The sequence below is a fragment of the Delphinus delphis genome, chromosome 5 (assembly GCF_949987515.2).
Source record: "Delphinus delphis chromosome 5, mDelDel1.2, whole genome shotgun sequence".
NCBI lineage: Eukaryota > Metazoa > Chordata > Mammalia > Artiodactyla > Delphinidae > Delphinus > Delphinus delphis.
The window spans coordinates 135,558,287-135,583,576 of record NC_082687.1 but is presented as its reverse complement, the minus strand read 5'-3'; the positions used below and the strand labels follow the sequence as shown (position 1 = coordinate 135,583,576).

Genomic DNA, 25,290 nt, shown 5'->3' with positions numbered 1-25,290 from the left:
GGGCTCTGCCCAGGATGCCTGTCCCCAGAAGCCCCCAGCAGAGCCCTGGGCCATCCCTCTGTGTGGTGCTGACATCGCTCCTGGGCCTGCCTCCTGCCCTGTCTCTGCTCCAAGCCACCTCCTCCAGGAAGCCCTCTGTCCCGTGAGCTCCGGCAGCCCTGGGTTTCCCTCTGCCCCCGCACACGGGGTGCTCGCTGTCCATCCGTCTCCCCTCGGCATGCTGCAGGGAGAGGCTGTTTTATTTTCTTTCAGGTCCCCGTCACCTTGCACCTCAGGGCTCTGGTTGGATTGGCATGCGTTCCCACACGGCACGTGATGTTGACTGGCTCTGAGAGGCGCTTGCTGAGCCCTGCCCAGGGTTCTGGGGCTGGCTGCACCGTCCTCAGGTTCCCATACCCTCCAGGGCAGAGGGAGAGGAGAGCAAGGGCACAGCCCCCTCTGCCTCAGCTGGGACTGGGCTCGGGGCCCCTGGACCACGCTCCTTCATGTTCAACACCCCAGTTAGTTGGAGCAAAACCCCAAAAGAGCCCATGGTCCCAATTTACAGAAGAGGGAACTAGACTCAGCGGGAGAGTGGGCTTCCTCAGAGCCACTCACCAACACTGGCAGTTCTCTGGAAATATTGAGATGGCAGGATGCACATTCAGGGCCCAGGGTGGGTTGGGCCATGTGGCCAGACCCAGTGGACTGCAGCACTCGATGGCTGTGAGCCTCTGAGACTTAGGGGCTGTTTGTTACGCAGCCGGGCCCAGCCCACGCTGACTGCTGCGTCAGTCAGGAGAGCCCAGCTCCCTGAGCTCCACAGAGCTTAAAGCCTCTGGACAAATGGGGCATTTCTCTCTGCAGCTGCAAGGTCCTCCCCTTGCTCCTCCCTCCCCATCCTCTGGGGACAAGGTAGTAGGTTCCTTCTGGGCCATTTACACTGTGTGTGATAAATCTGGAGCAATTTGTGGAAACTGCAATCTGGCCTTCAGGGGGTCTGAAGAAGGCAATCGAAAGAGAACGGAATTCTGCCCCTTTCACTCCTGACCTGCCAGGCCTGCCTTCCGCCCACCCCCAGGCGATCCTGCCGCCCTGCAATTCTCAAGTGCCCTGAGAGAAGCCCAAATGGGTGCACGCAACCTGTGGTCCAAGGGGAAAGAGAAAGGGGTGGGGGCAGGTCCCGACTCCAGCCATTGCCTCCAACTCGGCTCTGACTTGGGAGGCAGCGTCTGAATCGTTTTCTCGTTCAGCCTCTCAGGACTCACACCCCATGGCCTGCCTCAGCCAGGCCTGAGCTGGGCGGTTTTCACAAGGTCCCAATTAAACACGGCGTTATGGCAACAAGGGAGACGGGCACAGGAGGTCTGCAGGAGCTGGGGGCCTGCGTCTGCTCCTGCCCACCCCCCTCCCCTCCCCATCTGCCCCTCCCTGCCCCCTGCCCCTCTTCCCCACCTTCTCCCCCTTTTCTTCTTCCCTTGTCCTATCCTCCTCCTGCTTAGTCTCCTTTTACAGATGAGGAAACTGAGGCTCAGGGAGGGGAAGAGACTGGCCAGGACCACAGAGCTGGTCAGCAGCAGGGCAGGATGGTGGCCCAGTCTTCGAGGCTGACTCAGCCATGCTGCCATCTGGGCTGTCCTGCAGGTTGGGGGGCTGCCACCCAGTGTGAACGGTGCTGGAGGACAGAGACCCAGAAGTGTCCAGGGCTCGGGGGAGGAAGGACCCTTGGCCTCAGAGGAGCGAGGGGAGGGTCAGCTCCGTCTCTGGACTGTTCCCAAGGGCGACCCCAACCAGGGAGACCCCAAGGCCACTGGAGCCAGACCAGCAAGACAGGGAGAAACAACAGGCTCAGACCTGGCAGCTGCGTGTTGCAGGAAATGAGTCTGGTGACACTTTCTGGTCGTTTTGCTCATTCCCGGGCCCTCGAGGGGGCCCATGAGTAATCCCAGCACCGAGGGTTATTAAGCCCATTTCACAGCTGAGGACTCAGGTCAGAGGGGGAGAGAGGCACCACACCCCCTCCCAATGACCGCACGGTGCGCTTGCCACCCACCCAGCCTCGGCTCAAGCCCCCGCCCGCTCCCACCCTGGGCGTCAGCCGCCCCCCGCTCCGGCCCTGGGTGTCGCGTGCAGCCGCTCCATCTGGAGGCTGGAGCCGCCTCCCAGTGGAGTGCCTGGCACATGACAGCTCCGGATCATGCTTGCGGAGGGAAGGGGTGGATGGGTGCTGGGGGAAGCGTGGGGACTGGGCACAGCCTGGGGTCAGAGCCCCACTCCTCAGCTGTGTGGCCCTGGGAAGATCACTTAACCTCTCTGAGCCCGGGTTTCCTCATCTGTAAAATGGGTGGGTGGAGCAGAGAGGAGGATGGGGGTGGAAGAGGCTCCTTGGGCTGTGAGCGGTCGGCTGTCTCCCTCTGGGATCAAGGTGACTCAGATCCAGGCTGTGGGTCCAGACAAGGCCCCTCCCCACCCCAGGACCCGTCCCAGGCACAGCCACAACCCTCCAAGGCCCTGCTGGGAAGCTGCGCCCCCCCACCAGGCCCCGCCCTCACGCCCAGTTAGCCCAGGGAGGCCGGGTGACCTTGCCTTTTGAACTTGTAGAGGATGAAAGCTCCCACCGCGAACAGCCCTATGAGGACGACTGCCACCGCCCAGTAGCCGCCACCTCCTCCCAGGCTTGGAGAATCTGTGAGCAAAGCAGCCTGTGAGCGGTCAGCGTGGGCACCGGCCGGCCTCCTGGCACCCAGGACCCCCCCTGAGTAAATCCCGGCCCCGGTCCTTCCTCCTGGAAAGTGGACAGAACTCCTCCGTCCGCACTGATGCTGGCGTGGACGCATGGCTGCACAGAGCAGGACGCAGCTCCTCAGCTCCTGTGGAGATCGTTGCCCAAAGTGGGGAGGACAGGCCACGGTGGGGGGCGGGGACAGAGCCACCTGAGACTCTAAGGGACATAAGTTAAAGCAAGAGCTCGGTGCTGTGTCCGCGGAGAGCACCGCGGGGCCCTTGGTGTGACGGGGTTTTCACCGGAGGCAGCCACCCGTCCAGGAGGAGCGTGTGTGCGGGCGGCAGAGGGGGGTCCCTCTGCCCCCAGCGTCCACAGTAATGGGTGTCGTCTGAGGGGCCTGGACACATGCCCACCCCACCCTACAGAGGTGAGCTCCAGCCAGGCCTCTCACCTGTGTCCACGTCCCTCATAGCCACCAGCACCCGGACGCCACCGCGCAGGAGGAAGCTGATCTTCTGTGCGTTCAGCACCTGCTGAATGGCCACGAGCCTCTGCAATAAGACAGCGGGGAGTGAGGGGGCCCTCGGGGACCCAGCAGAGGAAGCGAGAGAGCCGGGCAGATGTCCGCCCGGACCCTCCAGAACCATGGGGCTGGGGGAGGGTCACTCAGCCTCTCCAGGCCTCAGTCGCCTCCTCTGTAAAATGGGAATACTAGCCACCAATGAACTCTGACCAAGAACCTACAGTGGGACACAAGGTGACCCAAATGTGGCCCTGCCCTCACAGAGCTCTAGTTTTAGTCAGGACCATGGAGTGTGGTAAAGTTGGGGAGACCCAGGGATGCTCCAGGAGGCCCCCAACCCCAGAAGTAATCAGGGGAGGCTTCTTGGACGTGGAAGACCAGGAAGAAGACAAGACAGGGACAGGAGAGGTGACCCAGGCAGGCGAGTGAGCCCACACCTGAGGCAGAGAAACCCCAGGAGGTGATGTTGCTGGATCATGGTGGGGGGGAGGAGGCAGCTGGCCTCTGGGGCGCCCAGCTGGTTTGGCAGTTCAGGAGTGGGGAGTTTTCCTGGTGTTCAGAAGGGAACCACTCAGCCCACGTGGGTGTCAGGTGTCACCCTCTGCACAGGTGGGTGCAGATGTGTTGGGGGAGGGGTCCCTCTCAGGGATGGGGTCCCCGTGGCTCTGCTCCCTGGGCCTTGGGGGGATATACCCTGGGGACTCTGCTGGCTGCTTCCCTGAGCGGCGTTTCAGCACCCGGGACTCCACGAGGCCCGTTCCCTGCTCACGGAACGAGGGTCCTGAGTCGGGAACTGTGTAAACGACAGGCCAACAGCCCCAGACCTGAAGGGTCCGGGAAGACACCTGGTTCTGCCCCTTGACCTCATGGCCTGGAGGGGTCGCTGCACCTTTCCGTTCTCAGGTCAACGTGAGGAATCGTAGGAGCATGGGGGTGGCGCCCTGGGCCCCATGCTCCGCACGCAGAAAGGCAAGGCTGCTGTCCGTGGCCGTGGCGCGTGGCTAAGTTTGCTCGCTGACTTCCGGCACGTGGCAGACTCTGAGCGCTCAGGACGATGGGGGTGGGGTTCCCCGGTCTCTCACCTCCTTCCCTTCCAGCCCTCACTTGGAAGCGCCCCGGGTGGGTGCAGCCCCCGAGCCCCGTGCTGGCACCCGGGACCCCCGCAGCCTTCCCCTCTGCCCTCAGCTCCTCGTCTGAGAAGTGGGTCGATGCCTCTCAACCCGCCACTGACCCACCTCCAGAGACACCGCATCAGCGGGGGCTGGGGGCTTGGCCGGGAGCCCCCAGGTGCGGATGCGGACGCCCTTTGGGATGGGCTGTGGGTCAGGCTGGCACAGGCACAGGTCCACCAGGAGGCCGCCCGGGCGTGGCTCGAGCAGTTTGGCAGCCAGAGTGACGGTGGGGCTCCACGCCCGCGCTGTGCTTCCTGGCGGGGCCCTCACTGAGCCTCACTTCCCTCGTCTGTGAAATGGGACGCTGCCACCCGCCCACAGGGGTCCTGCTGGTCTTGCTGTCTCCGTGCCTCCGTGCAGGTCGCTCTTCCCAGACCATCTGCGTGAGCACCTGTCTTCTCGATTAGCTCAGAGCTTGGCTGCGGTTCTGACTCATCTTTTCTTGAGATGCCATTTCCTTTCTTCAAGTGTACCATTCAGTGTTGTTTTAGCATATTCACAGTCACGCCCACCACCACTATCTAATTCCAGAACATCTTCTTCCTCCCAAAGGAAACGCCTAGAACCGTGAGCAGTCACTCCCCCGCCCCCCGCCCCCCAGCCCCCGCCCCCCGCCCCCCGCCCCTAGCCCCCAGCCCCCAGCCCCCCAGCCCCCAGCCCCCGCCCCCCGCCCCCAGCCCCCCGCCCCCCGCCCCCGCCCCCAGCCCCCCGCCCCCAGCCCCAGCCCCCGCCCCCAGCCCCCAGCCCCCAGCCCCCAGCCCCCCGCCCCCGCCCCCAGCCCCCGCCCCCAGCCCCCGCCCCCGCCCCCGCCCCCAGCAACGCTCTGTCTCTGTGGATTCACCTATCCTGGACATTCCGTATACGTGGAATCACACAGTCTGTGGCTTTCCGTGACCATCTTCTTTCACTTTACATCATGTCTCCAGTGTTCATCCAAGTTGCAGCCTGGATCAGAATCTCACCCCTTTCGATGGCTGGATAATATTCCACTGTGTGGATGGCCCACCTTCTGCTCATCCACTCCTCTGCGGGTGGACATTTGGGTTGTTTCCACTTCGGGGCTGTGAACATCCAGGCACACACGTGTGTGTGTGGACATACATTTTCAGTTCTCTGTGGCACACGCTCGGGGGTGGGGCTGCTGCCTCGTTCGGTAACTCCGTGTTTAACTGTTTAAAGAACCACCAGACTGTTTCCGCGGTGGCTGCACCATTTTCCACTCCCCCCCCGCAGTGAATGAGGGGTCAGTTTCTCTGTCTCCTCGTCCACACTCATTGCTGTCTGCTTGGTACGGAATTACAGCCCCCCTAGACGGCGTGAAGTTCTTCTCATTCATCTTTTTCCTTTTTTGATGCGGACCATTTTTAAAGTCTTTATTGAATTTGTTACAATGTTGCTTCTGTTTTATGTTTTGGCTTTTTGGCCGTGAGGCATGTGGGATCTTAACACCCCGACCAGAAATCAAACCCCCAACCCCTGCATTGGAAGGTGAAGTCTTAACCGCTGGACCATGAGGGAAGTCCCCCCCGATTCATCTTTCGATTCCCCGTCCTAGTTGGATGCTCTGAAACTGTTGCCCAGGATCCCCTGGCCGGTGCTCACCCCTCGCAGTGAGGCTGGGGCGGTGTGACCAGCTCTAGCCAATGAAATGGGAGTGAAAGTGGAGCGTCCCCCTGAGGGGTGGTCCTGCCCAATGCCCTGGTGCCCCCCACTCCCCCTCCAGTGTGACCTTGGGGTAGCCACAAGGGGGAGGAGGGACAGTGATTGGTGAGAGATAAGCCTTTACGCGATGACGGGAGGCTGAGGTCCCCGTGCTTGCCGGGAATCACCACCAAACCGTCGGCGGCGTGGGGAGGACCCGGCCCAGTGGCCGCAGGAGACACCTTGTCACTTGTGAGGCTCCTCTTCCTCGTGGGCCTGGCAGGGGGCAGAAGCACGTGCAGGTCAGCCAAGGTGGGCAGCCCCGGCTTTACAACGGTCACCAGCAGCTCCTCGGGGATGCTGGTCTCCTGCGGGGACACAGACGGCCACTCTGATCCACCGGCCTCCTCTGTCCCCTGCCACACTCCAGGGGCCCAGGAATACCCTCCCTCCCTGAGTGGCCTGAGTCTTGGCCATTCCTGACCCCTGTACACCTGGAGTCATGGCCCCAGCAAATGACAGCACTGCCCTCTACCTACTGCAGCCCAGCGCTCCTGGTCCCTCAGCCTGTGGCCACCACCCCGGCCTCCGCTCAGCCAGGCCTGCCCCCTTCAGCTCATTCCTCCCACCATGCCCAGGTGAGCAGGCCCCTCCCTGGCTACTGTCCTTCCAAGTGTCAGGGCTCCTGGCCATGCAACTCCCTCAACCCACAAAGCTCTGTCTCCTGAAAGTCCCACTCCATGCATGTTCATCTGGCAAACTCCTATTCATCCTTCAACACCCAGGACAATATTACCCAAATTATTAATGGGCCAAAGGGAGGCATGGCCAGGGTGGGCCTCAGTCTGTGACAGGCTTGGCTGGCTCTAGAGGGCTGGGTTTTCTCCCACTGGGGGCCCAAGGGCCTCGAGTGCCCTACGCCCACCCTGATGCACTGCCTTTGCTTTCTGCGACCTCCCTGAGGGCAGCCGTCACACTGACTCATCTCTCTGTCTCCAGTGTCCAGCCCAGAAGAGAAACGTGGTGAGTAAATGAAAATCCCTTTAAAGAGATTCTGTTGTAGGACAGCAGCTGTGTCTTGTGCAAACAGCTGGTGCTCACTAGATGTGCATGGAAGATGCAGTCCTGTCCCTCCTCTGCAAGGTGACAGTCTGGCTGCATGTCCCCCAGGGCCAGGTAAGAGGACCCTACATGGCTTCCAAGCACCACTGTCAGCCGATGTGAAGGACAGAGCATCAGGACTGCAGGGCAGCCCGCCTGCCCTCTCCTGGGGGCTCCACAGCCCCCGCTTCTCTGGGGCACCCACAACCCAGAGGTGGGCAGGTGGTTTTGCCAGTGGTGGGCTGGGGGCACCTTGGAGAGGAGCCGGGACACCACGAGGCCAATGTCCTCCCTCCACTCGGGGGTGTTGGGGTTGTGAGCGTCCAGGTCCTTGGAAAACTGCAGAGGCATGACCTGAAATTGATCTGGAAAGAGGCAGAGATGGGAGAGTGGGTCAGTCCTGGGCGCCCGGCCCCGCTTCCTCTGAGGACGGTGGCCACACCCCCTGGATGGTCCAGGGCCGGCCCTGGGTGTGGATCCTGCGGCCCACTTTCAGAAAACAAGGTTCTTCCCAGTGTATGTGCCAGCAGCTGTCCCGGGCGGGGCCCACTACACCGGCTGCCATTTAATAATAAAACAACAACAACAAAGGTGACAATGACGAGGACAGCAGTGCTGCCCTGGAGGGAGGGCCAAGCCTGCTGTGTGATTTGCCCCATCAACTCACAAGGACATACACACCCTACGACGTTGACTTCTCGTCCCCCAGGGATCCATGGACTTTGACTGGGCTGGTTCCCCCACCAGAATAAGAGTCCCTGGAGAGCAGAGCCCCCACCTTCTCTGTCTCTCACATTTCCCAGGGTCTGCAACTCAGAAACCTATTCTAGAGCCACAAGCAGCAGGTGGTAAAAAAAAAAAAGACTCGGCACCAGGAGTCTCAGAGTGGACGGCAATCTCTCCGCTTACCTCCCGAGCCTTGGTTTCTTGATTTGTAAAATGGGAGGAGGTTTTGCAGGGGTGAGGAGAGCTCAAGGGACGAGTGCCTTGTGAAGTGTGAGCATGCAGTGCAGGTGGAGATGACTTTCAAGGCTCTGGGCTCAGGGCCTGCTGCCCACATGCTCGTGAATGAAGGAATGGCTGAGGGCAGTTCCCTAAATATTTAACTGATGGCTGCTGTCCACAGGACAGGCTGTTCTTAAAGCAAAAGGAGGGTTTATCAGTGTGGTGATGAGGGCAACATGGTGCCGGGGGGGGGGGTCTCTTCCATTCTTAGGACTAATTTTCTATCGTAAATGTCTCCTGGGGGGCTCAGAGCCCCCAGTGAGCCAATAAATGGGACACAGATTCAGAGCAGGACTCTCAACAAAAGTGATACAATCACGTGATGATCCTCAGATAACGGGGGTGCTGAGGACAGGCACCCGGTGGGCAGGCAGACCCGGAGCCCGATCCCAGCTCTGTTGCTGCTGGGTGACCGTGTTAAGCCCCTCAGCCGCGTCCTCATTTGTGCCACGTGGAGCCTGTGAATGCCATGGACGTAGGAGTTGTCGGTATTTATTTTACAGATGCGGAAACGGAGGCCCCTCTGCCCCGCTGAGCCCTGCCTGGGATGACCAGGACATCGGTGGCATGTCCACCGCCTGCCCCCGACCCTGAGCTCCTGAAAAGGAGGAGCTGTGCTGTCTGTCCCGGGGGGCGGGAGGGGGGGAACTCACCCAGCACGCGGACCACCTTGGAGTCCTGCAGCACGGAGGTCCCACAGGCAGCCTGCACCGTCACGCGCACGTCCCCTGTGTCCCCAAACCGCGTTGTCACAGAGTTCTCCAGGGACAGCAGGGGCTGCGGGCACGAGCGGGGGTCAGGGCTGGGCCGCAGAGCTGGCCCCGGTGTGCGGCCAGGGCTGCACTGAGAGCCCCCGGGGGGTAAGGAGAGGGCCCCCCAGAAACGCCCGGTCCTGAGCTCCCCAGCACAGGCACCGTCTCCCAGTGCCTCTTCCCTCCAGAGGCTCCGAGCCCCCCTCCGTGGATGGTGTCGAAGGCGCATGGTGGCTGCTAGGCAGGGCCTCCACCCTGATCCCTTTCACCTTCTCACCCCCTCCACGCTCAGCTGGGCTATGGGACCTTCATCCTTGGACCCCAGCGGCCAGCTCAGCACGCACCCTGTGGGGTGGGCACACACATCCGACTGGGCCTCACTATTGCCTCGGACCTTGTAGACGGGGAGGCAGAGGCTTGGGGAGGTGTAGCAACCGGCCCCAAGAGCTCGGCTGCAGGGGGCTGAGTCGCCATTCGAGCCCGGAGCCCGAGCCCCTTCCTCGACCCTCCCCATGCCAGGGAAACACGGTCTGGAGCCCAGGGCCCCTCCTGGTCTGGGACCTCAGCCATTGTTTGGGGCTCTCTGCTTGGCGGTGAAGGGCTGCCGTTTGCTGAATAAATGAAGGATCCCCCTTTGGGTCTTGAGGCCCCCCCCGGCCTAAGGGTGGGCAGCTTCACCTGCAGAGGCCCTCAGGCTCTCCTACCAGGCATCTGCCCTTGGCTCCCCACTGCCCACAGGATACAACCCACAGCCCTGGGTGAGGCTTCTGAGGTTGGGTCCAGCCCCAGGGACCCCCTCCTCCATGAAGGCTTCCCTGACTACTCCCATGCTATAACTAGAAATGGCCTGATCTCTTCTGGAACTTTCAGACACATCACCTGTCTCCTTCCTGTGACACCTGTCACACACTAACTTAGGTCACCTACTATGTTCCCACATCTTTCCCTAGGAAAAGGCAGGGTCTGACCCGATTCATCCCCCGTCCACCACACTCAGACATGGCCGGACCCCGAACAGATGCTCAGGGTGAAGGAAGAGTCGGTGTGTGCTTTCCTCACCTCCATGGTGTCACACACTGTGTCCTGCCCAGTATGGAGGGTGGGGCCTGCCCCACTCTCCATCCCAGATGGGAGCCTGTGGGAAGGAGGGGCTGCCAGGGGCCTGGGGCCAGCATACCTGCAGGCTGTGACCAATCCACCAGTAGAAGACGGTGAGGTTGGGGTTCAAGGGCAGCAGCACAGCTGTGAGGGTCACCTCCTGGTTGACGCCAATGATAGGAACCACTTCGAGGTAGAGTGCCTGCAGGGGGGCTGCAGGGGCCAGAAAAAGGTTAGAGGTTAGAGGGCATCAGGGCACTGGCCATGGCACAGGCTGCTATCAGTCACCGTCACAATCAACCTCATCACCACCATCACCACCACCATCACCATCACCATCACCATCACCATCATCACCACCATCACCATCATCACCATCACCACCACCATCACCACCATCACCTCTATCACCACCATCACCATCATTACCATCATCTCTATCATCATCACCATCACCATCACCACCACCATCACCACCACCATCACCATCACCATCATCACCACCACCACCATCACCACCACCACCACCACCACCACCGCCATCACCACCACCACCACCACCGCCATCACCACCACCATCACCACCATCACCACCACCATCACCACCATCACCACCACCATCACCACCGCCATCACCACCACCATCACCACCATCACCACCATCACCACCACCATCACCATCACCACCACCATCACCACCGCCATCACCACCATCACCACCACCACCACCACCATCACCGCCATCACCACCACCGTCACCACCAACATCACCACCATCACCACCATCACCACCACCATCACCATCACCACCACTACCATCATAATCACCATCACCATCACCACTATCCCCACTGCTGCACAGACCACCATGGGTGTGGACTCGAGCCCAGCCTGCCTGCCTCCCTGCCCTTGGGCTCCCCGTGCTTCCCCAAGAACCTGGTCTCTGTCACAGGGAGAGACACTTGGCCTCAAAGGGACGATGGACTTACAGTTGACCTGGACAAACAGCACGGCTTCGTCATGTCCTGCCATGTTCTCCGCCCTGACGGACACGCGGTAGACACCAGGGTTCTCATAGCGGTGCCGGATGGGCTCCCCGGTCAACGTGAGGTTCACGTACATGGCCTTGAAGCCGTCCCCCAGGTCCACCTGGTACTTGGTGGTCAGGACATCGCCCTGCAGGAAGCACCACAGGGCCACTTAGGAGTGGGTGCAAAGCTGGGGGCCAGCGATGAGGCATTCACTCATTCATTCAATCATTCTTTCCCTCACTCCTTTCCTCAAAGTGAGTGGCCTGGGGACCCCAGGGAACCAGATCTGTTCTGCCCTTGGGGCTCCCAGCCCGGAGGGCTGGGCTGAGAGCTGTAGGAGGTGGGTGGAAGCAGGGGCCAGGGCCAGGTTTGCATTAGAAAGATCACGCAGCTGCAGAGAGGGAGAGGGGTCAGGGCTCACGGGCGAGGGCAGGGAGGCAGTGCAGGGGTGGGGATAGGGGCCAGGGAGGCCCACCGAGGCCTCAGCCAGGAGTCGGGAGGGCGGGAAGGGGCCTAGCACACTGCTGGACAGTTTCAGTAACATGTCTAGGAAGACATGTGTGTGTAGGAAGACCCTTAGTCTCCCAGGAAGTTAAGAAAACATTACTTTTCCCTCTCTGATGCTGCGATTCCTGCATTTTTCTTTTATCTCACTCTATGCGGTGCCAGGAGTGATGCTCGTATGCACGGGCTCTGTGCAGGAAGGGGCTCCTACCCACTGCTGCCTCTTCCAGGCGTTTCCCCACCCACACAAGCTGTCCAATCAGCCATATACCCCCCGCCACAAGCCTTATCCTTCCAATAACCGTATTTTCCTCATAGAGGCGTGGGGAGGAAATTGAGTGAAGGGAACAATAACTTTTTCAACTTTCTGGCAAGAAGTTCTCATATTCAGTCTCATGTTCTCCCTCCCTCCCCCCACCCCGCATCGTCCGTTCCTGCCACCCCTCCCCCTGCTGCAGGAACACCCAGAAAACCATTTCCTAGTGATCAAGAACGAAGAAGATCATCACTGTTTAGCAATCCTCTTATCTTACACCTGCCAAACCTTAAAACTCGATAGAATACTTTTAAGTAAATTATGTTCATCTAACTTTCTTCAGAAATATAGTGTAATAAGTTGAATAGTGTCCACCCCTGCCCCCGCTCCAATTCAGTCCACTTGAAACCTCAGAATGTACCTTATTTGGAAATAGGGTGTTACAGATGTAATTAGTTAAGATGAGGTCACACCGGATTACAACAGGACCCCAATGACTGGGGTCTTTATAAGAAAAAGGAAGGGGATTTGAGACACAGGGGAAGCTATGTGAAGACAGGAGGAAATGCGGCCACAGCCCAGGGGTACCTGGAGCCCCCAGAAGCTGCAGAGACAAGGAAGGACCCTCCAGAGGGAGCCCAGCCCTGCTGACACTTCGATTTTGGGCTTCCAGCCCCCAGAACTGTGAGAGGAGAGATGTGTGCTGTTTCAAGCCACCCAGTTCGTGGCCACTGTTGTGATGGCCTCAGGGACCTTATACAAGTACGTTCTATTATCCCCATTTTATAGGTTGGAAGACTGAGGCTCTGTGAGCCCAGAACCTGCAGGCTGGCCCACGGGCCGGTGCTTTCTCCGTTTAAGGGCAGTCTCATGGGGGCTGGGTGTCTCAAGTCCGATTTGTTCCGAGAGGGAGGGGTTTCCTGTATTGCATCCTGGGAGAGGAGGGTGCTTCCGGCTGAGGCGGGACCTGCGGCTTTGATGGGCAGGTGCCACCCCCTCTTGGGGACCCTGAGTCCTGCCTGCAAGCAGCTAAGACAGGTGCAAGTTTAACTATTGACACATTTCCTTGTTTGAAACACCTCGTCATAATCAGGAAAGTAATACAGTATCAACGTAGGACAAGGAGAGAATACAAAAGGCAAAGCGAAGGAGCTAGAAAGGAAAAACGGTGACGTCACTGCAACACCCGCCCCCCACACCGTGGTGTTTCCAGGCAGATGTGTGTGTGTGTTAATTACTGAGTGCTTCAAAAACATTCAGCTGCTTCATGCTGAGCCAACGCCAATTCACATGTAATTGTAGCGGATAACACAGAGAGCCCCAGGTCCCTGGTACCCAGCTCCCCCTGTGCTAACATCCCGCAAAACATCACTATCACAAATAGGGAATCCACTGGGGTCCCACCTGCCGCCCTGTCACAGTCGCACCCGCCCTTCCATCACATCCCTGACTCCGTGGGATTAGAACCTGTCCTCCATTTCTATAATTTTGTCATCTTGAGGATGTTCTATACATGAAATCAGAAAGCACGGAGTCATTGGATTAGCTTTTGCATTCAGGATAGCTCTCCGGAGATTCCCCCAGCTTGTGGTGTGTAGCCTGTTCCTTTTTATTTCGGGGTCCCACCCACGGGATTGACGTGCCACCACGTGTTATCCGCTTGTCCATCCAGGACATCTGGTTGTCTGCGGATTCTGACTGTTAGGAATAAAGCTGCTATGAACCTTGATGCGTAGGTTTCCCGGTGAATGTTAAGCCTTTATTTCTCAGGAGCGTAATATGTTTAGCTTTTAAAGAAACGACCGACTCTTCCAGAATGGCTATAGATGTCACGTTCCCATCAGCCACGTAGGAGGGATCCAGTTTCTCCGCATCCTCGCCTGCACTTGGTGGTCCCACTAGCTTTTAGCTTGGCCGTTCCCGCAGGTGTGCAGTGACACCGCTCTGAGGGTTTGATTTGCATTTCCCTGATGGCTTATGACGCTGCACATGGTTCCATGTGCTCATTTGCCACCTGTACCTCCTCCTCAGGGAAACGTGTCTCCAGGCCTTTTGTCCAATTTCTGACTGCATTGTTTGTCTTCTTCCTGCTGAGCTCTGAGTGTCCTTCATGGGTTCCGGGTACTAGTCCTTGGTGGATGTGTTTGTAAATATCTCCTTCTGCGGCTGCCTTTTCATCTTCTTAGGGTCTGTCGCGGAGCGAGATGTCGCCTTTTGACGAAGTCCAGTTTATCAGATTTCCTTCGTGGATGGGGCTGGTGGTGTCAAATCTGAGAACTCTCTGCCTAGCCCTAGGTTCCGGCTGTTTTCCTCTCTTTTTTCTAAAAGGTTTATAGTTTTCCATCTTCCGTTTAAGTCTGTGATCCACTTTGAGGTGATTCTGCGTCGGGTGTGAGGTTCATTTTTACCGGCTCTTCATGTGCTGAAGCCCATCCTCCCTCCACCGAGATGCTTCTGTTCCTGGGCCAAAATCAGCCGGGCCTGCTTGTGTGGGTCTGTTTCTGGGTTCTCCACCAGATTTATTTTCAGTGCTTAAATATTTACAGAACTTGGATTCCCCCTAAACCCAGCGCTGTTTCCACACCTGGGTTGGGTGTGTGCGTCTGTGGTTGTGTTACGAACGTGAGTGCGTGAGTGTGTGTGTGTGAGAGTGTCCGTGTGTGTGAGAACGAGTGTGCCACAGTGTGTGTACCCACCTCAGCCCTGCACCCACTCCTTCCCAAGGCTCTGACACGGGAGCCAGCGGCCTCTTCTGGACAGCAGCGTGCGCTGGACTCTCTCTCCCAAGAGCATCTTTCTGTTGCCCCCTCACCTCCGCCTGCTGCAGCCGAGAGTGCCAGCCCGCCCGGTGCGCTGCCAGGCATATCCTGTCCTGGCTCTGGATGGAGCACCGCAGGTGTGACTTAGCAGCTGGGACTCCAGGCTCTAGGGGGCAGCAGGCAGCCGTTTTTCTTGCAAATCTGTCCTGGAGCTCCGGGAGGCAGCTGGGTCCCCTCTGAGGGTCTGGGTGGTCCCAAGCTGGGCAGGGGGCTGCATCCTCCTCTGCTGTGAACGGAGCCCCCCACCACCCCAGGGCTGCCCGCGGCTGCAGCGTTACTCTCGGGACCAGGCTCAGTCATCACGGGGACGGGGACAGGCGGGAAGGGGAGGCCACCCCAGGATCAGCTCACTTCTGGGGGCCGTGGACCAGGCGCAGTCCACACGGAGCCCCAGGCCTGGACCCAACGGCACTGTTACTGTGTGGCCTCAGGTGAGTGGCTGCCCCTGTCTGAGGCTGGGTATCCCCAGCTACAAAGCCGGCTGATGGGAGCACAGCCCTTAGGCACGGGGAGGGATGACACACGGGTGCCCACGAGTACCGCTCTTTGCTCTGGACCAGAGCCCCCGCTTTCCAACATCAAAGACCTCTGTCAGCATCACCCTGCCCCACCTGGGCACATTTTGAAGGACATCTTCTAAACGAAGCACACACAGTTACAAAGCCGCACTCAGTTCATGCTACATATTAGTTAACCGAAGACCCAAACGCGCAAGAGAGCCGTGCGCCGGGAGAGGCTGGACGCTGGGGTGGGAACAGAGGGTTCTGACGTCCCCTTTGTGCTTTTCTGTCATTTTGAATTTCCTGCACATTTTTCTAATTTCTGCTTTTGAATGTTCTACAACGAGCATTTGTTACTCCTATAATCAGAAAAATAAGCATGCTGCATATTAGTTTAAATAGACTAGAAGGAAATAAAAAAACCAGGAGAACAGGATTTCCTTAGGAGAACAGGATTTTTGGTGATATATTCTTATGTTTTTAATGTGGTTTTCCAACGTTCTACAGTGAGTATATACTGTTTTTAAAATCAGAAAAAAATGTAACACTTGTACTAAAGAAAAAAAAAGAAAGACTAGGAGATGGGGAGGAAATTTATATATTTATATATAGGTATGTGTATATATATATTTGTGTGTGTGTATATATGTGTGTGTATATATATATATATATATATACAGACACAAAATATTTCTATATCCATCCATCTGTATTTGTATCTATGTCTATCCATTATCTATCAATCAATCTATCCTCTATCTATATCTGTTTATCAACGATATCTGTCTCTCCATTTACCTATCCATCTATCTATCATCTATTACGGAATTTGTCTTTGGCTATGAGATTATAACTAACGGTGGGTTTTTTGTTTTTTTGTTTGCATCATCGCACTTATTTATTTATTTTTACAGTATTTTTTGAAAAACTTCCTGCTTTTCTTATGATTCCAAAATTAACTAACTCAGTATAATGAGAGTTTCAAAAAGTTTTACGGCGCCCACAGGAAGGCAGAAATCTGACGTCACCGCGCGGTGAACACACAGACACAGAGATGTTTGAAGCCACGCCCCCCTGGGCCTGTGCTCGCTGCACGCTGCTCCGTTCCCTCCCTGCCTCTGCCCTCTCTTCCGACTTTTCTGTTTCATTGTTTCAGTGCTGGCCTGGACCTGGGAAGGGGCCCCCGGCCCACTCTCCCCTCCCGCAGTTCGGAAACCGCTGGTCCAAAGACGCTGCCCTAACCGACGTGGAGGCGGAGAGAGCGCCGCCCGGCGCCCCGTGTGCCCGGTTGAAGCGGCGCCTCACCTGTTCCTGCCGTACCACGAACAGCACGTCCTCCCCGGGCCGCACGGCCACCGCCTCCCCGAGGATGCTGACCTGCAGGCCCCGCGGCGGCAGGAGGGGGCACTGCAGCTGCGCCGGGCTCTGCTGCGGGTCCACGCCGCCCTCGCACACGTTGGACACCACCTTCCGGTACCTGCGGCCAGACAGCGAGTCAGACAGGCGGGGGTGGGGCGGGCCCTGCTGCCCCGCCGGACCTGCTTGCCGAGAGGTGGCTCTTGCCTTGGCGAACTCCATCCTTCAACTCCCTCCCTTTTCCCGACTCCACCTGTTTGCTATTTCTGCCCCATTTTGGAGATGGGAAAACTGAGGCTCAGGGGAGGGAATGACCAGTAATGGCAGGACCTGCTTCCGTCACTGGACCTTTCCTTGGTCCGCTCGTATTCTTACAATAATGGTAACAGCTGTTGTTGTTGCTGAGCGGAGGATTGAAGGAGTCAGTCGGAATTTTGTGGCTTTGCTGGGAAATACGGTCCCGGGAGGACAGAGTGCCCAGGAGGGGCCGGGCCTTACCGCTGATGTGCCACATGGCTGTGAGCAAACTTGCTCCCAGGGGTCTCCTCTCCCTATTACGTCAAGAGAGTGGGACCAGATGAACCTGACTCACCAGCTCATTCACACAACACGAATTTACTGAGCATCTGCTACGTGCCAGGTGCTGGGGTACGAGGTCATCACTCACAGCCCTGCCGTTGCAGAGAGGACTGTCTAGTGAGGGAGGGAGCCCTCACCAAACCATCCCCCACATCAAGGCAACATCGCAACTGGGACGGGTGCTGGGGAGGGGCAGCACCTGGGAATCTGGTCCCTGAGAAAGGGGCTTTCAGCTAAGACCAGAAGGGTGAACAGGAGAGGGAAGAGCATCCTGGCCAGCGGGAACAGCATGTGCAAAGGCCCTGTGGTGGGGGGGTGGGGGAGCCAAAGCCCAGAGTGGGCAGCAGGTGTGGGATGAGAGTGGGGAGGGGCTGGTGGGCAGAGCCCGATGGGCTCTAGTGAACGTTGAGGAGGCGACGGGAAAACCACTGCTCGGGTGGCATCTTCAGACTTGCCACTTGTGATGCTCCCTCGGGCGACACCGGGATTCTGGGTCTGCAAAACTCACATCACTGCCAAAGTGGCTGGATCTGCCCACCCCCTGTGCCTGGTGCCCTGCCTGCCCTCACGGCTCTGCCGCTGAAGTTTATCGTGCAAAGACGCATGTGATTAGTTTGGAAGAAAATACGCTCCCTACGAGCTACCCAGCCACGGCCCCTTGGCACCCGGAGTGTGCAGGTGGTATGAAATGAAACCCTGGGTCCTGGCTCTGCCGTTTCAGACGAGAGTTCCTGCTTGCCGAGCCCTGGTGGGTGCCCTGGAGCAGCTGCTGTGGCTCCCTGAGGGAGGGAGGGAGGGATGGGTGATAGACGGATGATGGATGAACGGCTGGAGGGATGGGAGGATGGACGGATGATGGGTGAGTGAGGGGAAGAATAAACAGAGGGACGATTGGACGGATAGATGGAGGATGGATGGGTGGGTGGACGGATGACTGGATGATGGATGGATGGAGGAATAAACGGATAGATGACAGGATGGATGGATGGGTGATGGGATTTAGCCACTGAGGTCCAAGCCTGCTTTTCTGCTCCAGCTGCTTTCTTCTCGGGCTTTGCCCTTCCCCGTCCCCAGGGGCAGTAATGAGGATTTTCTAATAAGTCCATAGGCGGTTTACTCCCTGTCAAAACTTCCCCAAAGGGAAGCAGAGACTTTCAGATAAAGCTCATTTAGGGCCTCTGGACCGGCAGGTTCACAGCCTTTACACACCTAACATTTTTATATGACGTTCATCCTTGGCACGCAACGTGGTCAGCCTCTGGTGGAGGAAGAGTGTCATAACGGCTCACACCTGTGGAGCACTTAACCTTCACGTACAGCGTGTGTCCACCACACCACACACTGAGGGACCCGCTATGTGTCGTGGAGCTTACCGTCCAGTCGGGGGGAACGACTGGGTGAGTGTGACAATAACTGGGATATGCGCCCTCACAGGGTAAGCTCAGGGCCCAGGGTGAGTCAGGGAGGCCTTCCTGGAGGAGGCATCATTCAAGCTGAGACCTAAAGGGAGTGTGAGCACCTCTGGCCCAGCCCAGGCCTGCCTCACTCAGCGTTGGTAAATGCAGAAGGGTCCCAGCACTGCAGGGGCTCAGAAGGACCAGGCCAGGAGTGTGACTTCTCTGGAAGGGCTCAGCCTCTGCAGCAGGTGTGAGTTACAAAGCCCTTGGACCTTCTCTGCCTGCTGTTCTCTGTTCGGAGCCAGCTCAAGGCACCTCTTCTCCCTGACGCTGACCCACATGGGCTCTGCTTGGAGGGCCCCGAGGGCTCAGTGCCTGGGGTGGCTCTCAGGAACCCCGGCACACAGGGCGTCCAGCCCGACTTCTCTTTCCCTGACTCCATGCGGGGAGCCACGGGCACCAGGCAGGAAAGCAAGGGGCCACCCTGGCTCTGCCCCACGCTACTCACCCGAGACTGCTGGTGTAGGTCTGGCCCAGGACACAGTCGTCAGGCGGGGACAGGGGGTTAAACCAGAAGTTAGCAAAGCACTTGTCGGCGTCGGACTCGGAGGAGGGGGTGCGCTCAAATCCATAGTCACTGGGAGGAGGAGAAACGGACGTCAGGAGACAGCGGGGGTCCGGGGCCTCATGCTGAGGACGCAGAGGCGGACCCACGGGGCCCTGTCCCAGAGGGAAGACAGGACCGAAGGCCAACAGTTACGTTCCAGGTGAGAAGGGATGCAAAGGGGGTTCCAGCGAATCACAGGAGAGCACTGAGCCCAGCCTGGTTGTCCTGGAGGGCTGCCTGGAGGAGGTGGGCTGAATCTCAGTGGAAGATCAAGAGGCAGTCGGGGGAAGAGGGGGCGAAGGGCACTGCAGGCAGGGACCAGCCCCTTCAACACTGGTGCAGGGAGACAGTGGTGAAGGTGGCTGACGGAGAGGGGTAAGGATGGCTGGGGAGGGAGGCAGGTTCCAGAGCTCGGACATCCTCCTGTGGGCAGCAGGCGGCCACGGGAGTCCTTGAGCGGAGGCAGGGGAGTGGTCAGGGGGCTTTCGGCAGAGTCTCTGGACAGAGGGGAAGGGGCTGGGTGGTACAGCCGGCCCCCGGGGATGCCCTCCCTGTTCCTCAGTTTCCCCTCCCACCTGTGAGCAGCGCCACGTGCACAGGTTTTGAAACAAGGCCCACGAGTTCTTTGATGCGGGCTGGACCCAGTGGCTGGGTCCTAAGGCACAGCGTAGGGGGAAGTGATGGAGGGTGACGAGCCCTCCCCCGGCATCACCTGCGGGGACAGCGGCTGCCGGGTCACCAGGCTACTCAGGCAGCCCCAGGGGCCCGGGGCAGAGCAGGACCCTCACCAGAGGAAGTCCGAGTCCCGGCACTGGCACACGCGGGCCGTGAGCGCCGCCGTGAAGCTCCGACCCTTGATGCACCAGGACGTAGGCTTCCTCCTCCGGAAACTCCTCTGCTGGCCCAGGACGCAGCGGTCGCCCTGTGCAGGAAGGCCAGGGTGAGGGGCCGCTCTGCACGGGCTCCCACCGCTACTGCTGCCGGTTCCTCACTCGCCGGCCAGCCATAGGGGCTGGGAAACTGGGCCCTGGGGGAGGGGTGTCCGTGCCTGAGGCCAACCTAGGGCAGCCTGGCTCCCATCCCACCCGCCCTGAGCTCCCACTGTGTACAGGCTCTGTGTACAGGGCCCTGAGGGGTGGCAGGGCTGCTGGAAGAGGCCCCTTGCATTCACTCCTCAGGCCTGAGGGTGCCAGGTGGGCCCTGTGCAGCTGGGGTGAGCCGCAGCCTCCAGGACACACAGTAGGTCCTCAGCCAATGCTCAGAAGAGGCCACACCTGTGTGAATGGGAGCCGTGATGCAGGGTCCCCCCAGCAATTCCAGAGCCCCCCTCGCTCTGAAATCCTGTCCTGTGGCCACACCACCTGCTCTGAACTGCACTGGGAGGCCATTTCGAGTCCTCATTTATTCCTCTCTGTGTGAATATGACACATTTTGCTGTAGAAACATGGATGTGTTTGAGATTATGGGGTGGGGCTGCCCCAGACCCACTGGGTTGTTACCTAATATATGATACACGTGCCCTGTTACCTTCCCTCGATCTGAAAACTCCTGGACCCCGAGCACGCCTGTCTCCAGGCTGGCTGGGGCCCTGTGCACCTGTTCCCCTGAGTATGACTGCAGACTCTGGCCCAGGCAGCCCCAGGCCCCAGAGGGGGCCGGAACACCGCAAAGAAGGACTGGGCATCTGAGGGAGGCCCTCGGTCCCGCAGGACGGGGAATTTGGCAGAGGGGGCCCTGCACGGTGCCCACCCCTGGCCTGTGGCCAGGCCCACCTGCAGGTTGGTGAGGTTCCAGGAGCTGTAGTCTTCCTCGCTGCACTGCCTGGAGAACCAGGGCCGGAAGTCCACCTTGACCAGCTCCCAGTCCGAGCGGAAGCTGATGTGGCCGAAGACGCTGGGGGGGGGGGGGGGGGGGGCGGGAAACCACCTTAGTCTGGCCCGTCCCCCAGGTGCCCACCGCTTCCCCTGCGGGCCTCTGTTCCCACCTGCACAGCGGGCCCCACGGTCCCTCCCCTGCCCCCACTGGGCTGCCCTGGGACCAGGCACCTGCCCGGGGCCCCGCTGGCCACGAGCATTTGGGCGTTGGCGTTAGTATTCCCACAGTCATCACGTGTAATCTATGGCTCGTTGATGGTGTTGGTGGGGGTCATCCCACCTGGCCCCCCGGTGGACGAGGAGGCCGGCCAGGAGCCTGGACCCTCCCACATCCCCCACGCTCGTCCTCGCAGAATTGTTCTGCCGAATGATTCATGGTCAGGTGTCTGCGTCCTGTGCTCTCTGGCTTCTCCTCGCCTTTCTTCCCACCTGACCACTCCAGGAGGCCTGCGCTGCAGACAGCCAGCTCCGCCTAGCTGGGCCACAGCCTTTTCACCCCGAGCAGAACCGGCAATCCAAAGAGAAGTAACGAGTCATCACACCGGCTCAGAGCGACGGGGTGGAAAGGATCCCAGTGTGGTCCTTGCTGCGTGGCCCCGGCCTCGGTGGGTGGAAGAAGCAGTGGACAGAGCACCATGGAGGCTCTGCAAAAGCCAGTCCTCTACGGAGCACAGGCAGGGTGCTGGGAGCCCGTGTATGCTATCTGGTCTACCTCACCACAGCCCACTCTACAGAAAGGAAAACTGAGGCACAGAGAGGTTGAGTAACTTGCTCAAGGTCACACAGCTTGTTTGTGCCATTTCTTCTCCCTCAGCAGGCCTTGGTGGAGTGCCTACATGTACCCAGATCCCTCGCCCTCTGGGAAGGCTGCTGCTTAAGGGATTTCCACCTGATCCTCCCAACACCTCATACTTGGGCTCCAGATACCACCACAGAAGAGGAGACCAGCCTGTACTTCTCTGGTCCTTCTCCAGTCCACCCTATAGTACCCAGGCCATATTATCAGAGGTCAAGCATGGAGGAGGTGAAGCACCCTTTCCACGCACACCGACAGGAGCCGGATACTTGGGGGAAGCCAGTGATGGTCTGAAAGGGTGCAAACCCCGTTCTAGGAGAGTAGTTGAGAAGGCCCTCGGAGTGTGTTCTGGGGGATATGATGGCTCTGAATGTCCGAGGCTGATATTTGAAGAGGAGTTTTGGAGTTTTGGCTCCATAGGACACCTCTGAGCCAGGTAGGCCTGGGCTGATACCCACTTACTATGTCTGTGACCTTGGGCAGGTCCATTCCTCTCTGTACCTCAGTTTCCTTGGCTCTAAAACGGGGACAATAACACTGGCCTTTCAGGATGGGTGGTGGATTAGCAATGGTTTGTGTAGGATGCCTGGCACTTAGTAGGAGATTTATACATACATATGCACAACACACGCTCACCTGTGCACACACACCCGTGCGCACGCACGTGCTCACATGTTCTCACGTGCACACACATTACCTCTACTGCCCAGAACAGTCCCCCGAAGCAGATACCGTGACCTTTATTTTACAGACAAGACCCCGAGCCTCTGCAGGGGCCTCCTCTGATTCGAGCGGCCCCGGAGCCTCCCTCCGTCTCGGCCTTCACCTGACTCTGTGGTCCGCCTCTCCGTCCTCCCGTCCTGGGCTCCCCGACCGCCGGCAGCCCTGGCCTCTCGCCCGCTCGCGTTTGGTTGTGAATAACCCATCCTGCCCGAGGTGCAAGTCGGAGCCCCCGCCGCTGTTTCTCAGCCCGGGGCCTCTCCTGATGCTGGCGGATGCGGCCCAGCGAGGACCAGACGGCCCGCTTCTCCTCCGCCGGGCCCAGTGGCTCCCGCAGGTTCTGTTTCCGATGGCGAGGTCGTAGGAGGCCCGGATGGTGGCGACCGTGGCCGTGAAGGTGTGAAGGTGTCGTGCCGGTCCTCTGTCCCGACTCCCATCCTGACGCGGACAGCCCTCTCCCTGGGAGCGTCACCACGTGGGGGTCTTTGTCACAGTGTCCCCTTCTCCCAAGCAAAGGCTGCTGGGTTGGTTACTGAGAACGAGAGGGTCTTCGGTCCCTGAAGGGACGTCTCTAAGGGACAGTTTCCGGGTCCTCACACAGCCTGAGCTGCGTCTCTTGCTCTTTTGGAAGCCACGTTATAACGGAGGTGACGGCAGCAGTAACTGCTGGCCTGTACTCTGTACCTGCTACGCGCGCGACCTCCCATCCTCTCCTCACCAACCCCGTGCGGAACGTACTGTTAACATTCCCACCTTACGGACAAGGAGACTGAGGCAAGGGACCCCCTCGGGATGGCACGGCAGCCGCCCACCTCCCGGGGCAGCCAGGGTCAGTCCCGGGTTGGCGACCACAGGGCTGGGGCGCTTTGCCCGGGAAACACGCACTGGCCCGAGCGTGACCACCGCGCAGCCTCCCAGGCTGGCGGCACAGGCCCCGCTGGGGAAGTCCCTGGAAGGAGGCTGGCTTGCTTGATCTAACTAATCCCCTCCGTGTCTTTGAAGTCCTGCCTTCTATGAAACCCAAAAGCTCAGCTGATACTTCGAGAAGTATCTGTCATCCGGCTGACTCTGACTTTTAGGAAGGAGATGCCAGAGGGAGGCTAGTTATTGCTTCACGATTAATAAGGAAAATGTGGGCCGGCCTCTGCAGGTTAAGGAGGAGCCCCACGCCCTTCAAAGAGCTCACTCCCCTCCCCTAGTGCAGCCCGGGGAGGATCTGGGAGCCCACTATCCCCGCCCAGGGCCTGGGGGGCCCTCACCCCTCTGAGGCTGCACTGGTGGGGGTGGGAGGCTGAGCAGGGGTGATCCAAGCTGAGGGAAACATCCCCAAAGGTGACTACGGTCAGCTTGGACGTGACCTTTGGGCAGATTTGGATAAAGAACCATCTGGGGAAATGCTCTCAACTGTGCAGGAAATAGGACAGCAGGGGATAGAGAGAGAGAGGCAGAGAGACAGAGGATGGGGAAGGGAGGGAGACACAGAGAGACACAGAGAGAGGGAGAGAAGGAGAGAGACAGGAAGGGAAGGAGTGGGAGTAGACAGGATGCTAGGTCTGAGCGCTTCCAGCAGTCTGGAGAGATGAACCTTTATTCTAACACGCCAGCATGTTCCCTCTTTCAGAGTCTGAATCATTTCTGTGTCAACCGGAATTTGGAAGTGGTCTGATGATGTGGCACAGTGAAGTAGGAGGCCTGTAGGAACAGTTCCGATGCTTTTTCAAAAAAAACTTGAGGTTATAGCATCTGGCTCTGAATTCTGCCAAGAGTGTTCCAGGAATAAAACGCCCCATCTGTTGATGAGTGCTGAAAACCGGGCTGTTTCTGGGGCCAAACCCAGCACTGATGCGGTGACAAAGGGCTTGACGTCCTGGAGCTCCTAGGTTAATGCCCTGGGGTAGAAAGTGCGCCCATTTCCCAGCTGGGGAAGCTGAGGCCTCAGACCCAGCTGACTTGTTCAACCTCTGCAAAACCAGCACGGGCCAGCCATCTCCCCTGGTGTTTCTGACGCTTCCCTTCTGCTCCGTGGCCTCCGGTCCTGGAAAACTGGTCAACCAGCAAAGGGTCCAGGCTGAGCCTGGCCGCCACACCACAGAGAGCCCTGCATCGGCCCAGGCTGGAGTCTTCCTCCCTCCCCGGCCCACCCCAGAACGAAGCCTCCAAGGGCACGAGGGGAGCATAAGTATGTGACGTCCTGAAGGATTTAACTCATTCCAGGGCCAGGGAGGAGAGGAACTAGGTGTGCAGGGAGAAGCACAAGTGAGGCGTTTAGGGAATTAGAAAGGTGATGATTCCTGACACAGTTTTTATAGGACAGCCTCTGGGGTCCCCCTTCCAGCTCTGGCTCTCCAGGACCCATGCAGAGCTGATGTGACGGGTCCCCCTTTGCCACCACTCCCCCGGTGCAGAATTATTGAGATTTTTAGCACTTCTAGAAGAAGGGGGAATAAATCCTCCCTGGAGATTTCCTATGAGAATAAAATGAGATAACGTAAAAAAAAATGGACCCATAACATATAGTATGTGCTCAATAAAGCTTCATTACAGAACTTGTCGCAAGAGGCCATACTGGGAAAGATGTAGGGAGGATGCCAGGCTTCCTCAGTCCTGGTGGCAGGGGAGGCCCCCTGGAGGGGGTCACTGAAGCCGGATTTGGGTCTGGCAGGACCCAAACGTCCTGAGAAAGGAGTCCGCACTACCGTTTCCACGTCCCTTTGCTCCATCTTCCGTTCCCAGAAGCCTGGGCGGCGGGCACACAGGCGGCCGTGGTCCCTGGTGGCCCGCGGTGGGGGGCTTACGAGAGCTGTACTCCCAGCCTCCATCCCAGGCAGCCAGAGGAGCCTGGCGAGGGGGCGTTC

General features: G+C 58.7%; 1 protein-coding gene across 1 annotated transcript in view; it reads right to left on the bottom strand.

Annotated features, from left to right (window-relative positions):
• The window catches only part of SORCS2 (sortilin related VPS10 domain containing receptor 2), a 476,773-nt gene that overhangs the window by 4,378 nt on the left and 447,105 nt on the right, over positions 1–25,290 (bottom strand). The window contains exons 15-25 of the mRNA XM_060011880.1: positions 20,818–20,938; positions 19,834–19,967; positions 18,947–19,075; positions 16,412–16,583; positions 10,986–11,172; positions 10,076–10,209; positions 8,800–8,923; positions 7,394–7,506; positions 6,283–6,408; positions 3,156–3,255; positions 2,566–2,665 (exon numbers count right to left, since the gene is read on the bottom strand). Coding sequence (XP_059867863.1) covers positions 2,566–2,665; positions 3,156–3,255; positions 6,283–6,408; positions 7,394–7,506; positions 8,800–8,923; positions 10,076–10,209; positions 10,986–11,172; positions 16,412–16,583; positions 18,947–19,075; positions 19,834–19,967; positions 20,818–20,938 — 1,440 coding nt within the window. The remainder of the gene's footprint in view (positions 1–2,565; positions 2,666–3,155; positions 3,256–6,282; positions 6,409–7,393; positions 7,507–8,799; positions 8,924–10,075; positions 10,210–10,985; positions 11,173–16,411; positions 16,584–18,946; positions 19,076–19,833; positions 19,968–20,817; positions 20,939–25,290) is intronic.